This window comes from Cryptomeria japonica, chromosome 3 (assembly GCF_030272615.1).
Source record: "Cryptomeria japonica chromosome 3, Sugi_1.0, whole genome shotgun sequence".
NCBI classification, from domain to species: domain Eukaryota; kingdom Viridiplantae; phylum Streptophyta; class Pinopsida; order Cupressales; family Cupressaceae; genus Cryptomeria; species Cryptomeria japonica.
The window spans coordinates 121,065,360-121,078,860 of record NC_081407.1 but is presented as its reverse complement, the minus strand read 5'-3'; the positions used below and the strand labels follow the sequence as shown (position 1 = coordinate 121,078,860).

General features: G+C 37.1%; 1 protein-coding gene across 1 annotated transcript in view; it reads right to left on the bottom strand.

Annotated features, from left to right (window-relative positions):
• Nucleotides 1–12,412, bottom strand: part of LOC131038729 (cytochrome P450 734A1) — a 103,198-nt gene extending 90,786 nt beyond the window's left edge. The window contains exons 1-3 of the mRNA XM_057971255.2: nt 11,808–12,412; nt 11,254–11,465; nt 10,413–10,654 (exon numbers count right to left, since the gene is read on the bottom strand). Coding sequence (XP_057827238.2) covers nt 10,413–10,654; nt 11,254–11,465; nt 11,808–12,078 — 725 coding nt within the window. The 5' untranslated portion in view covers nt 12,079–12,412. The remainder of the gene's footprint in view (nt 1–10,412; nt 10,655–11,253; nt 11,466–11,807) is intronic.
• Nucleotides 12,413–13,501: the final 1,089 nt, after the last annotated feature.

Below are 13,501 nucleotides of genomic sequence, written 5' to 3'. Positions count from 1 at the left end.
GCGGTTCTCATGGAGAGGGCTCAAGGATGATGTTTAGAGGTATGTCAGGGAGTGCAGTTTGTCAGTGGAATAAGGGAGAGCACACGTTTCCTGCAGGTTTACTACAGCCCTTGCCCATTCCGGATAGGAAATGGGAAAGCATTTCTATGGACTTCATCACTGGTTTACCATGAGTGCAGGGAAGAGATTGCATTTATGTGGTGGTAGACAAATTGACGAAGTTTGCTCACTTCTTTTCTATTCCTTCTACTTACACAGCAACTCAGGTGGCAGATTTGTTCTTTAGAGAGATTTTTAGGTTGCATGGGCTACCGAGATTTATTGTTAGTGACAGGGATAGCAAGTTCATGAGCGCCTTTTGGCAGGAGTTGTTCAGGCTGTGCGGTACAAATCTTACACCTAGTACGAGCTACCATCCTCAAACAGATGGACAGACGGAGATAGTAAATAAATGGGTGGAAGGTTATTTACGGAACTATGTGATTGCGCAGCAAAGAGCTTGGGTCAGGTGGTTACACATGGGGGAGTATTGTTACAATACCACATATCACATGACCATCAGGATGACTCCATTTATGGCATTGTATGGGTATGAAGCACCAAGCTTCATGGATTTGGCTTTGGGGGATAGCAGAGTGCCCAAAGCCAAGGATCTGTTGCAAGATGGTTAGGATATCCTGAGAGCGCTCAAGGAGAATATACAACAGGCTCAAAATCAGCAGAAGTTGTATGCTGACCAACATAGGGTAGAGCGCAGTTTCGAGGTGGGGGACATGGTGTATTTGAGGCTACAGCCATATAGGTAGTCATCGCTCAAGAGGAACAGAGCAGAGAAGCTGAAGCCTAGATTTTATGGTCCCTACAGGGTGATTCGAAAAGTGGGCGAAGTTGCCTATGAGCTTAAGCTTCTAGAGGGGAGTCGAGTACACAATGTATTTCATGTGTCTAGGCTTAAGAAAGCCATTGGTCAGAGTGTAGTACCTTCTGCAGATTTACCCCCTTTGGATGAGGAGGGGAAGCTTGTGTTAGTACCTGAGGCTATTCTAGACACCAGAGAGAGGAAACTCAGAAACAGGATAGTGAAGGAGTATTTGGTCAAATGGAGAGACCTGCCGGAGGAAGATGCTACATGGGAGAATGAGCAGGTGATATAGCAGGCTGGACTGAGATTGCTTGAGGATAAGCAATTTCAAGGGGGGCGGACTGTAATGTCCCCACTTTAGCAGTTGACCAAGTGTATGTGCGTTATCCTAGCTCTACATGGTCCCGAGAGCTAACAAAGGGCTTAAGGGGATCCTAGAGTGTTTTGGCCTAGTCATTTCCAGTTTGGGCTAAAACGGAGTTGATTTACTTAGTTTCAGGCATACTTACTATTTTTAGTAAGTCAACAGGACACAACGGATGCTAGATTTGGTGATTGGATTCGATACTCCTCGACGAGAGCTTTCCAACGAGCTATCACTCGCGCTATTTGGAGCCCGATTGCTAATATATTTTAATGCCTGAAGTGTTATTAAAGTAACATTTAATTTAATTGTAAAATATTAAAGTGTTACTTTAATATTTATTTTATGGGGATGTGTGCAAATCAAAGGGGCACCCAAGGGAGACATAAGTGAATATTTTAATATTTTTTATATTGCACATCTTTTATCCCACATTGCTCAAGTGAGTTGGGTCAACCCTTGGAGAAAGAATTAAAGGAAGCTTTTGTGGCTTCATTCAGCATGTTGAATATGAGAAGAAATTGATGTGTGAGTTGCAGATCCGTTCTTGGCATTAGAGGATGTCTATCCTCTCTTGTGACATTCTAGACGTCATTCCCTTGGGGTTTGGCCTTTGGAATCCATTGCTATCAACTTCATTAACAGGCAGATTGGGTACATCTCCAACTACAGGCAGATTTGGTGTTTTGCTCATACCTTCTTCACTTCTTGACCAATGCTAATGCCATTCTGAAGGGATGATTTTATAAAGATATTGGACTGATTGAAGACTAATCAATACTGTAGTAGCACTGTAGCGCAGCACTATTCACGTTACTGTAGCACGGCACTATTCATGTTACTGTAGCAGCAAGATGGGAAGTCATTGTTGGAACATTATGTCAAAAATGCTGGAGTATTTAGTGAGTTGAAAAATCTGCTATGTATTTGACTTTATTAATTCTGGAAATAATATCATATCAGCAGTAGTTCAATCTTCATGTTGCATATTATTGTAATTTCCTTCTAGTTCATGTTACGTGATTTTAAACCTATGCAAAGACTTAAAAACAAACAAACATTTCATTTCTGAAGCCATAAGAGGTTTAAACATTAAACGGAGAAATAAGGAGTTGGATGCAAACTGTTTGACTAAATTCCTATCAGCAGTTGGTCTAGTTTTTGGGCATTCTAGGGTGTCCATTACAATTTGGTTATGATGCACTTTCTTTCGCTAACTTATTGCTTTCAGATAGTAGAGTACCTGTAGTAGGTAACCTGATTAATCAAAGTTAAGAGATATTGAGGACACTAAAAGATAATTTACAGTGATCACAAAATCAGAAAAAGACTTATGCAGATCCAAAAAGGACAAAGAGATCTTTGGACGTGGGAGACTTGGTATTCTTGAGATTGCAGCCATATATGCCGACTTTTGTCAAAAAGAGTGGAGTTGAAAAGCTCAAGTCTTAATTCTATGGATCTTATAGGATTGCGAAGAGGATAACTGAAGTGGCCTATGAGTTGAAGCTTCCACAGTGATGGTATGATGAAAGAATAAGTATCTGGTAGAATACTAAGAGGGGGGGTGAATCAGTATATTGAAAAACTGATACAAAGTTCCCAAACTCAAACTCAGTCAAACAAAGTAAACATATCTCTGTCAAGATCAATATTCATAGGAATACTTGACATAAATCGGTTTTAACTGTTATGACAACTTTAACAGTAAACACCTTCAATCTTGTAAACATCAACAATGCTTAATCATAGCTCAACATATTCATCTCTCAATGCTTCTACTTAACATGCATTATCAAAAATTAACCAAATCAACAAATAAGATCATAGCCACAAAAGCATTCACCATTTGACACAAATGTTTATACGTGGAAAACCCAAATAGGTAAAAACCACGGTGAGATGGGACTCACAAGGATAGCTATCTAAACTCTTTTAAAGTTCGCCCTGTTAGGAGCCAAAGCCTGTTAGAGCTTTACAATAAGTCCTGTTAAGAACTAATTCCGGTTAGGAATCACCCGGTTAAGGGATTTACAAATATGCCTTGTCACAAGCACAATACCCTGTTAGGAGTAACCTCGCTGGAGGATTTAAGAATCCAAGCTAATGGACCACCTTGTTAGAGGATTTAATGAGTAACCAAGCTTGTTAGAGCTTACCCAGTTAAGGGATTTTACTTCTGCTATAATTGTTAGAAAACAACAGGTTTTCTTGATCTATCTAAGTAGCAATATATTTGTCTGATCAGATCCTTCTAAGCTTCAATCTGCCTTCACTCAAAGTGCAGATCCATTCACTGGTTGGGCAACTACACACTCAACAGGTTTTCTACCAACCTTGCCAGCAACCTTTACAAACAACTTCATCGACCTTAAATACAAATCAATTAGGTCGGTAACACAACAAAAACCTAATTCTCATCATTGAGATTACAAACAAGTCGGTTCAATCTTGACCGTTAGAAATCATGACAATCTCTTCACATTCTTCAAGACAATTCCAACCGCTCCATGATCACTACTCCATTGGACTTTGTAACTCATCACACGTTGTACATTAAATGCAATCCACTTTGCTCCTTCCCTAGACAATAAGCAAACACACCAAACCAATTTGAATTTATCATCATTCAATGATCACACGTGTCTCCATCATTACCGCTCATCAGATACTAAACCAACAAACTTGATCGGTTAGGGTTTAACAATTGATAGGGTTTTACCGGTTACAATGCATAGAAAGGTTTAACCCTTTACACCGGTTCACCGGTTCAACTCACAAACTTTACATACCGGTTTACAACATCTTCCACAAATCTCTTCTTACCGATTACTAGCCAATATCAAAAACAACAATATCAGCAATAACATGAATACCATTTATTGGATCAATTGACATCAATGACAACATATCATTAATGCAATCTCTATGCAAAATGCCAACACACAGAATAACAAGATTCATGATGTGTTCCATGCGTCTTTTTTGAAGAAAGTTCTTGGTCAACATATTAATAATTATGCCCTTAGACGAGTTTCCACCCTTAGATGATGAGGATAAGTTGATTATGATCGCGAAGGAGGTGATGGATACTCGAGCCAAAAACTTGAGAAATGGGATGATTGGAATATCTAATTAAATGGATAAACATATCAGACACAGAAGCCACATGGAAAGGATCTAAAATATTTGAGAATCCCAATTCGCATTAGTTGAGGACAAGCAATTATGGGGAGGGAGGACTTGTCATGTCCCCTTTTCAAAAATCTGAAGAAAGACTAGAGTGAACTCAAGGAAATGTCGAGGATCGGAGATCGGAGATATTGTTTGATATGTGCCAAGGAGATGTCAAGGATTAGAGATTAGAGATACTATTTGATACATGCCTAAGAAATGTTGGGGTTCAGGAAATGGGATCAGAGCTACTATTTGACATATGCCAGGAAATATTGAGAATCAAGGACCGGAGATACTACGTAACCTGTGCCAAGCTGAAAGACTAGAGTAGACTTAGAGAAGCATCAAGGATTGACAATTAGAGATATCATGTGACTGATGCCAAAATGGTGGAACGGAACGAGAAACTCCAAAACTCCTAACATGAGACTTAGACAAGGATTTCGTAAAAGTTTTGGGATCAAGGCCAACCAAAGAAGAGGACTCAACTTGATATGGGAGAAGTAGAAACCCCAAAACTTCGAATTCTATAAGGCCATTAGGGCCGACCTGATATGTAATGTGTAAAATTCAAATTCGGGCCTTGGTGCCAATGTAGAGTTAGGCTGACTTTAAAATTCAAATTTGGGCCTTGATGTCAACATAGGGTTAGGCCAATATGTTTTGTATTTTGGGTGTATAGCATATAAAACTTGGAAAACATTTGATTTTGGGATCATCCATCATTATGCGATTTTTATCTTTTTGAGCACTTTGGGTTTGAGATTTCTTGTATTGACAAAAACACGTAGGAGATTGTGATTAGTGAACAAAATTCCAATGGTTGTTGGAACCAAAGTAAAAACACCCTTTGGTTCTTGAGGGCATTCTCACTCAAGGAATGCATTGGAGCTTCATGAATTTGTAGGAAACTTCAATTGTTCAACATGTGCATCGTTTGTTGCAAATTTGTATTTGTTGTTGTAACCGTTGTAATGATTGTCATAACAGTCCAACTAGCTGTAGAAATCAGAATTATATCAATATAAGGCAATGGGAAATTGCTGTCATTTGTGCAAGTTATCTAAGTTATTTATTTGGTGTTGTTTGATGTAATTTGGCAAATTTTATCATTTGTGTTTCCAAATCAATTATTATCATTGAAAATCAGTTGGGACACTACAGATTACACTATTCCATTGTCAACTCTGTTGTGTTAAAATACTATGCTCTAGTTCCACTTTATCAATACCCTATCTAGATGTCATCAAGTTGCCAATGCCTCAAGTAGATACTAGCTATAGCACAAGTAGTCATCAGAAATTAATCCAAATCAAATTTTGAATTCCCCTAAAAAAAGTTACACCTTGTGTAGTCAATGTACAAAGGGTATTGTTATGTCCAATAATATTGGTTATTTGACTATATATTAATTTTTCATATTAAGTGTTAATCAGCCTTGAGTAGTTATAAGCATCGGTTGGTTGACCGTTGAGTTCCTCTTGGCAACCATCGGGTCCTTTAAATAGATTGTGTATCATCAAGGAAAGCAGTATGATCTAGTTGAATCAACTCCAATCCTTGGCTGACCATCTCTAGTTTTCTTCTGTAATAATTTCATGGGCGAACAAAGATATATTTTACTCTCGTATATGGTATGCATTGTCATCTCTATTATTAATTCATGTATTTATTTTATTAGATAGAGCAGTAAACACCTTGCACATATTCTCTTATAACAATGGCTTGGAAAGATAGACACTTGAAACCAAAATTAAATAGAAATATCTGAATATAATAAGAAATTTAAATAGTAAGAACCATTCATAGCATAGTATGATGGTTAAATCGTGGCATTATTGTTGTAGACACCAAGGTTCAAACATCCGTTGGGCCATTGTGATCATGGGTATTGTGCCCTCGTTGATCCAATGTGCTCAAAGGCTCGAACCTTAGTGTTAAAGTTGAGGGTCTTCATGCCCTTGTCTTCGTGTTCCAAGCCTTTGTTGGGCAGTGTGCTCACAAGCTCTGTGCCTCTACTGGGCTATTGTGTTCTTGGGTTTGGACTATTCATGTTAATGTAGTGCGTTCATGGTGGGGATGAGATCCCCTATTTGTGGCCTTGTCCGGCTCACGCCAAGCTAAACATTCCCGAGGTACTAATAAAAAAAATACTACATAGTACCATAAAGAATTAAAAAATTGCAAAATGGCGTCTTAGCTGTTATTCATACAAAGTTACTACATAAATGATAAAAATAGACTAGATTGCGAATGAGCTTGTTACTCATTAAAAAGAATGAGATTGGAAGTTACAATTGATTGCTTACGGAGTTTTCTGCTCTCATAAACAGGACTAAATTTCCAGAAGCAATAAACTATCTCAAAGTGGTGGTCATCTGTATTTGCAGAGCAATAAAATGAATAAGGCCACAAGTCATCTGGCAACTCAATTAGAAAATAATCAGTACAACAAGAATTTAGCTCAAATACAACAACAAAATGATCCTACTACAGGACAGTCATCTTCAAATAACAATAAAATATAGACAATTTGGCATTACAGAGTTGCATGACTATATACCTGCATGGCAATCAATCCTTCCACAAGGACCTTCCTCCTATAGTCAACGCTGTATGATCATGACCATCCCATTTATACGATTAAAGATCTCTCATGCAACTCCATCCATTCATCAATCTTTATAAGCTCCAGACATCAGACAATAGTGACTTAAGTGTCTTACCAAGAAGAAGCGAGAATTTTACTGTTCCTAACCCTGAATACAGGAGTTGAAACTCCCTCCTTACCCAAAAATATGGAAAACCAATGTGCGACTCTACTGTTTGGACCAGTTTTGGCTGCATGAATACTTGCAGGGATCTGAAGCGGCATAGCACATTAAAGGAATAAGTGACTCATACAGATGTCTACATACTACTTTCACCAGCTAGGTCTCTGACCAAATGGACTCCAACTAGGTGTCTTTGTGATATGCACAGACTTCCTACAAAGCCTTTACATCACACTGAGGTATTTCTCCGTTTGATTATTGGATGCATACAATAATTAATAATATATATTAGCAAACGTTCCGCAATGAATTTAAAAATATACTGCATATTTTAGCAATAAAACAAGTAAAGGAACATCAAGCTACAAAAAAGGAAACAATGGTTCGACAAGTCGTTCAAAAAGAATATGGTTCCAAGCCTTTCAATTTGGAAGGAAAAGGGTAGAATGCATTAATCTTTCTAATTCTGAATCCTGTGTGCTTGCCTGTAGATTAAGGTGTGTATTTCATGCAATATAAATTTATCTGACTCAAATGTTCTTGCATGCAGATTGATATGGAAAGCCATATCACAGACAGACACCATGTGGGCAACATTTAAAGCTAAAGAAATATCAGAAAAAAATAATCATTTGATGCTTCAATCTGGAACAGGTAGATTGATCTTGGAATTATATGAAATAAAATATGATTAGCGTTAGTGGTCATGGTAAAATAACAATGTTTTGGCAGGACTCAAAAAATAGCTGCCCTGTTCTATCATCAATTCAGTAATGACTAAATAATTCAATAAGGTCTGCAGCAAAATGTTTTAATAACAGTCACAAATCACATGCACAAACCCATGAGAAAGATAGATGGAAGATTTGAAGTGATTGACTTTGCAAAAACAATCTTATCAAGCAAATAGCAGAGCCTTTTTTGGGGAAAAAGGTTCAAATTATAATATGGTGGAAAAGCACTACTAATGCCCTAACCTTGTCCTAGAAACAATCCAAAGTTGCTGTTTTTGATGATTAGAACTCGATGAATTATTGAGTATTCCAGAAAATGACTCAAAAGATGAACAGCAAAGCTACAACCTCAGACAAAGGTTAAATATCAATAATTATATCAATTACTGCAATACTTATATTGAAAGAGATCATGACTAGTACTGTTTATTATGATTAACCTTTCTAAAAATTAAGATACCTTAGTTGTGATGTACAAAATTATCTAGAGATAAATATCAAGTACTCAACATTTTTACAAAACGTAAAAAGAAAAAAGATTCTAAAAAACCATTATCTAGCCCCTTCCTTCGAGCGATGAAAACCTTTAGCAGCCCGATCTATTGCTCCCTCTGCCACTGCATCCTAGTGTAGGTCTTGGGTTCACCAATTCAGGGTGGGAGGACAAGTCTGGGCCTGTAAATATGAGAATCCCATTCAGCTCTTATAACAATTTCTTCTTGAGAATTTGAGGTTGCATGGTTTGCTTTTTTAGCACAGGCTGCTCATCACATCGCTAGTGGAGGTGTTCTTAAATCCTCCTCTCAGCATTGTCTGTAGTAAGTGAATTGTCTGTAACTGCCACACTTCTTCAGTGATACTTGAAGTTTTCAATTAGATATAGTAAACACTCTTTCCGTTGCTAGTTGAATTCTTGGACTGAAAGCGATTAGCCTTATGGGCAATGTGCCAAGAGATTGATTAGCATATCCTTGTCAAGAAGTTTCTGCAGCAAGAGGTGATACCATCTTCAGTTTTCTTACCCACAAGATTTATACTATGATTGCTTTGACAAGGAATGCGTCTATTTTGGGACTAACTTCCTCTTTCTTAGTATCAACAACGGCTTCTGACTAGTTTTTACTTAAATTTAAAGATTTAAGTTGAAGAGACTTCAACTCTATTGGAATTACTAGGCCAGGAAGAGAGAGAAGAGCCATCTTGGGGGGAAACCCACTAAGTTTGGAAGTAGAAGCAGTAGAGTTATAGAGGCTTGGAAATAATCGGATGTGAATGTGATTAAAAGAAAATTCAAAATATGAATAAAAATAAAAGGATAAGTTGTGCATGTGGTGAGTATAGGAAAGGGAGTAATTGGGATGGACATTGGGTGCCCAATTTCTGTTACTGACTTGGATAAAAACAATGTTCATATATTCCCTTGAAAGTTGTGTGTGTAACTGTGTGTAGATTCCCGAAGGAATTGAGCATATTGGGATTTTGAGGTCTCATGAGACAATTGCGCTTGATTTGCTTTCTGAAATGAAGTAGTGTGGTCACCAGGTGAGAAAATGTCTACTACACTTTTTGCTTCTTTCTCCGCTAGAGGATGTTGAGGACAGGTCAGAGGAGATTGGTAGTGGGCAGTGCAGTTCTAGGAGGCTTAGAGGGGCCAGCTTTGATGGGTGATATCAAGATCCATAACAAGGAATAGTTAGTCTTAATGGAGAAGTGCAAGACCTATGATATTGTAAATGGACCTCTATATGGTTATGATTTACCAGTCTCACAGAATTGTGAGACACTAGAAGTTGCAAGTGCTTTCACCCTACCTCATCATGTGGGTAGTGTTCTGAGGTATGGTGTTAAGCACCATGAAATAATTCATGGTGTTAATTTGAAGCCATGTGAAAGTGTTGTGGCTCTAAAGTCGCAAAACTGGAATCTATAGTAGTGGCAACAAGGGATTGGGTGGTGGCATCGGACGTCGATGGTGGTTCTGGCAGCTCCGCACATGGTGTGGAAGGTTAGGAAGTTTCACGGTCTTCCTAGCCCTTAATTTATATTTTGTCTGCACTTTGCTTTGCATGCTTTTTTCAGTTTACTTTTTTTGGTTTCGTTCTTTATGTTTTCATCTCTAGCAGTCACCTATGGCTGAGTGTTTTTTGTACCTCATTTTAGTCTGCTCGATCAGTGTGACTATTATGGTATTGTATTAAGTTTTTTTAAAGTTTATGGGCGAGGACTCCAATAGAACTCTCTCTAATATTATTCAAATTTAACATTCAGGAACTTTCTTGAAGCCTTTGCAATAAAAAATATAACCCTTGCGAAAACCATATGAAAAAAAAAATCTCTGCTTACAGCAATTTGTGTAACTTTTCTGAGAAATTAAGTATAATGGAAAAAATGCAACGAAAACAACCACAAGTTTTAGCATCCTGAGAAAATATTGCTAGCAAATACCTTGCAACAGTTTCTAAAACAATCTTTACGGTCAAAATAAGGCTAAAACATGTTACCTGGAACCTGGGATAGAAACTCTCTGAATTCTTTCAAACATCCAGAGGATTTGTTGGGCTTGTAAACGGAAAATGTGGTTTCCCTCTGCATAACTGCTTCCAAATGCTGTACGTGAGATTATGTCTGATGTGAGAACAGAAAACTCTTTGAGAACGTCAATTTCATTGGCACCTGAAGATATTAAATTTCTCCATTCTCTGCACATATTGGTGCCAGACTCTGCAATTGAGGGAATCATGCCCTTACAGAGTAGATGTATTATATGAGTTAAGAAAATCCTTGGCAGAAGAAAATCAGAGTACAAAACTACCACATGTCTACAAGAGTAAGTATAAAAGTGAAAGCACTCAGACGTTTAGAGGTACGACTGGCAATCTTAATATAAACTATAAAGATTGAGTACAGGGAAAAAGGTCCGGATTTAACTGTGTAGTTGTTTTTTTTTTTTTTTTAATTTATTAATTCATATGGGTTCATTTAGAATTTATTAGATTTAAGTGCATACCAACACTACCTCATTTAGTTCATTTAAGTGGATCATTTATCATCATGAGATGAATTTGTGGAAATCACTACTCAAAAAATATAGATCAATGAATTTGATTAAGACTAACAATAACATAATTGAATTCTGATATTAATGACACAATTTGAGAATTCTTCCAACTTATGAACCTTAAAATATGTCAAAAATTCCTCTTACTTATGAAACTAAAAGTATGCTCAATTGGGTGTGAAAATACCAGTGTATGAGAAGTACTTAGCTCTGTGATTGAGTATTGTTCAATTAATGTAGATCTTGTCTTTATTAAACTGAGGATTGTGGAATTATAAGTTTACCTTCAAGACCTCCATGTGGAAAGCGGGGTTAAGGATTCTTCTATGCTTTGCCCATTCCTCCCCTTCTAAACCTGCAAGTCCGTGGGCTCCCGATTGTGCAAATTTAATTTTCTCATAGTGCCCAAACTTGTTGGATAATACCTCCTTCACAAGCTCGGGATGAGGAAGAAAAAGTCTGGGTTTAGTCCCAAACCAGTAAACATAATCCCGACCTGTATTACAGATAAATGCACGCCTAATGAGTTGGGTGATGAAGATCCTCCTCTTCTTAACTACCACTCCAATGATAGGTTAATTTTTTTTAAAAGAAATACAAGCCATTCAAAAAACCAATTGAAACATGTTCAAGCAAAAAAAATCCCGAAAACAATGATATACAGAACTTCCTTCAAATATTATTTTAAATTCAGGATATTTTTGTGTTTCCCCCTTTTACTATGATTGCACCCAGGGACACTGCCCAGTGATAAAATTCATGGACACCAAAATCAATGGGAACCACGAAGCCGAAGAACTCAAAGATTAAAAGTTTTCTATGGAGAGAATATGTCAACCGTAAATTTTCCCCCATTGATAAAAGGCGGGAAGAACTCGAGGAGTTATATTGTGTCCTGACAGTGGCGACTTAGAGCTCTCCTCTCTAGCCATTTTAACAATATCAGGGGCATTTCCATAGAATAGCTTATAGGGAGGACCTCCAATCCCTTGGGCTTCAAAGTACTTTTTAATCTGCAGTGGTGTCCACCATATATCTCTTGCAACCTTTAAGAGAAGTAATCCTAAACCAGCTGAAACTAGAGCTACAGACCAAAAAACCCATTCCATTGCCTTAACTAGATGATCTTTTCTTCCAAGCCCAGCACTAAGAGTTCCTCCTTCACTTGAATTTATTTCTCGATGCCACAATTCCCAATTCTTAAGAGATGGATGGAATACAATATTATAAACCACAAACAAAAGCTATCGTCATGATGATATTTTATCATACAGATAAATCAAGTAGGCTTGGCTGGTCGCAAACGGAAGCTATGATATTGACGATAGTATTTAGATGTGTACATTCTTCAATAGTATTTGTTTCAGTCATTTCTAGTGTTGTCGGACAATATGAATTTCTTATTATCTGTCATGAGGATCATTGAATTTATCGTCTGTCAAGAGAATCAGTGAATTTATCGTACGAAATCGGAAAAACCCCAAGTCAATTGTTATCCAAATACTAGTAACACTTTTGGAAGCACGCCTGGGGTTGAAAATTACACTTTTGGACGTAATTTGACTTCAGTGTACTGGTTAATTATAAAATGATAAGCTAATTCTTGGGAAAGTTCTATGTAGTATAGAGGATGTATCATGTATGTTACATAAACAAAAATCTTTTCTAGAAAAACTCCCCACGAAATCGTCATGTCTCACGCCAGCAAAGTCGGATGGCGTTTCCATGGTGCAGTAGTTTCTGTCGGACTATATTCTTATCAAGAAGAGCTGAGCATTTGCTGTCTTAAAAGCATTTGATAGAGCGGAGCATACAAACTTGGTCAGAGACGCGTGTGGACCCCCTGCCCTTCCCCGCCTTCCACACCCAATTTTTACTCACATAAATTTTGACCTTTTCAGTGGTTTACTATAAAAGGACTGAGTTAAATATCTTACCATCCATAGAAATTCATGAGAATTGTATTTTCTCTCCACCGACTTTCTTCGTGGAAGGCATTGGTTCAATGCTAAAATTCATGTTGTAGTGTAATGAATTGATTTTTCTTTAATAAGGAAAAAAGAGTATATTTTGCATATAATTGTTCAATGTATATTGGTAGGTCATTTAAAAAATGATGTTGTGTGTGCATCCAAAATCTCAATCAAGAAGTGATAGCTTCAAATCAATTATGCATCTTGTTAGAAGGATTCAAACATGGCTAAAACAAAACTTTGAATCGAAAAAATAACTAAGTTCCATTACAAATAAGATTAGGTTCCATTACGAACAAATATATAATTGTATGAGCGAAAATTTTTATTCCGAAGGAAAAATTATTTAAATGTATTGGCAATTTTTATCCACCGCTTGAAAATTATTTAAATGTATTGGCGATTTTTATCCACCGCTTGAAAAAAATTTAATTTGTTTTGGCAAATATTTTGTTATTTATGGTACAATATATAATTCATTGGTGATTTCATAAATTCATTGCCATTAATAGACAAGGCACATCACATCACATTAGTACATCACATCACATAATACATT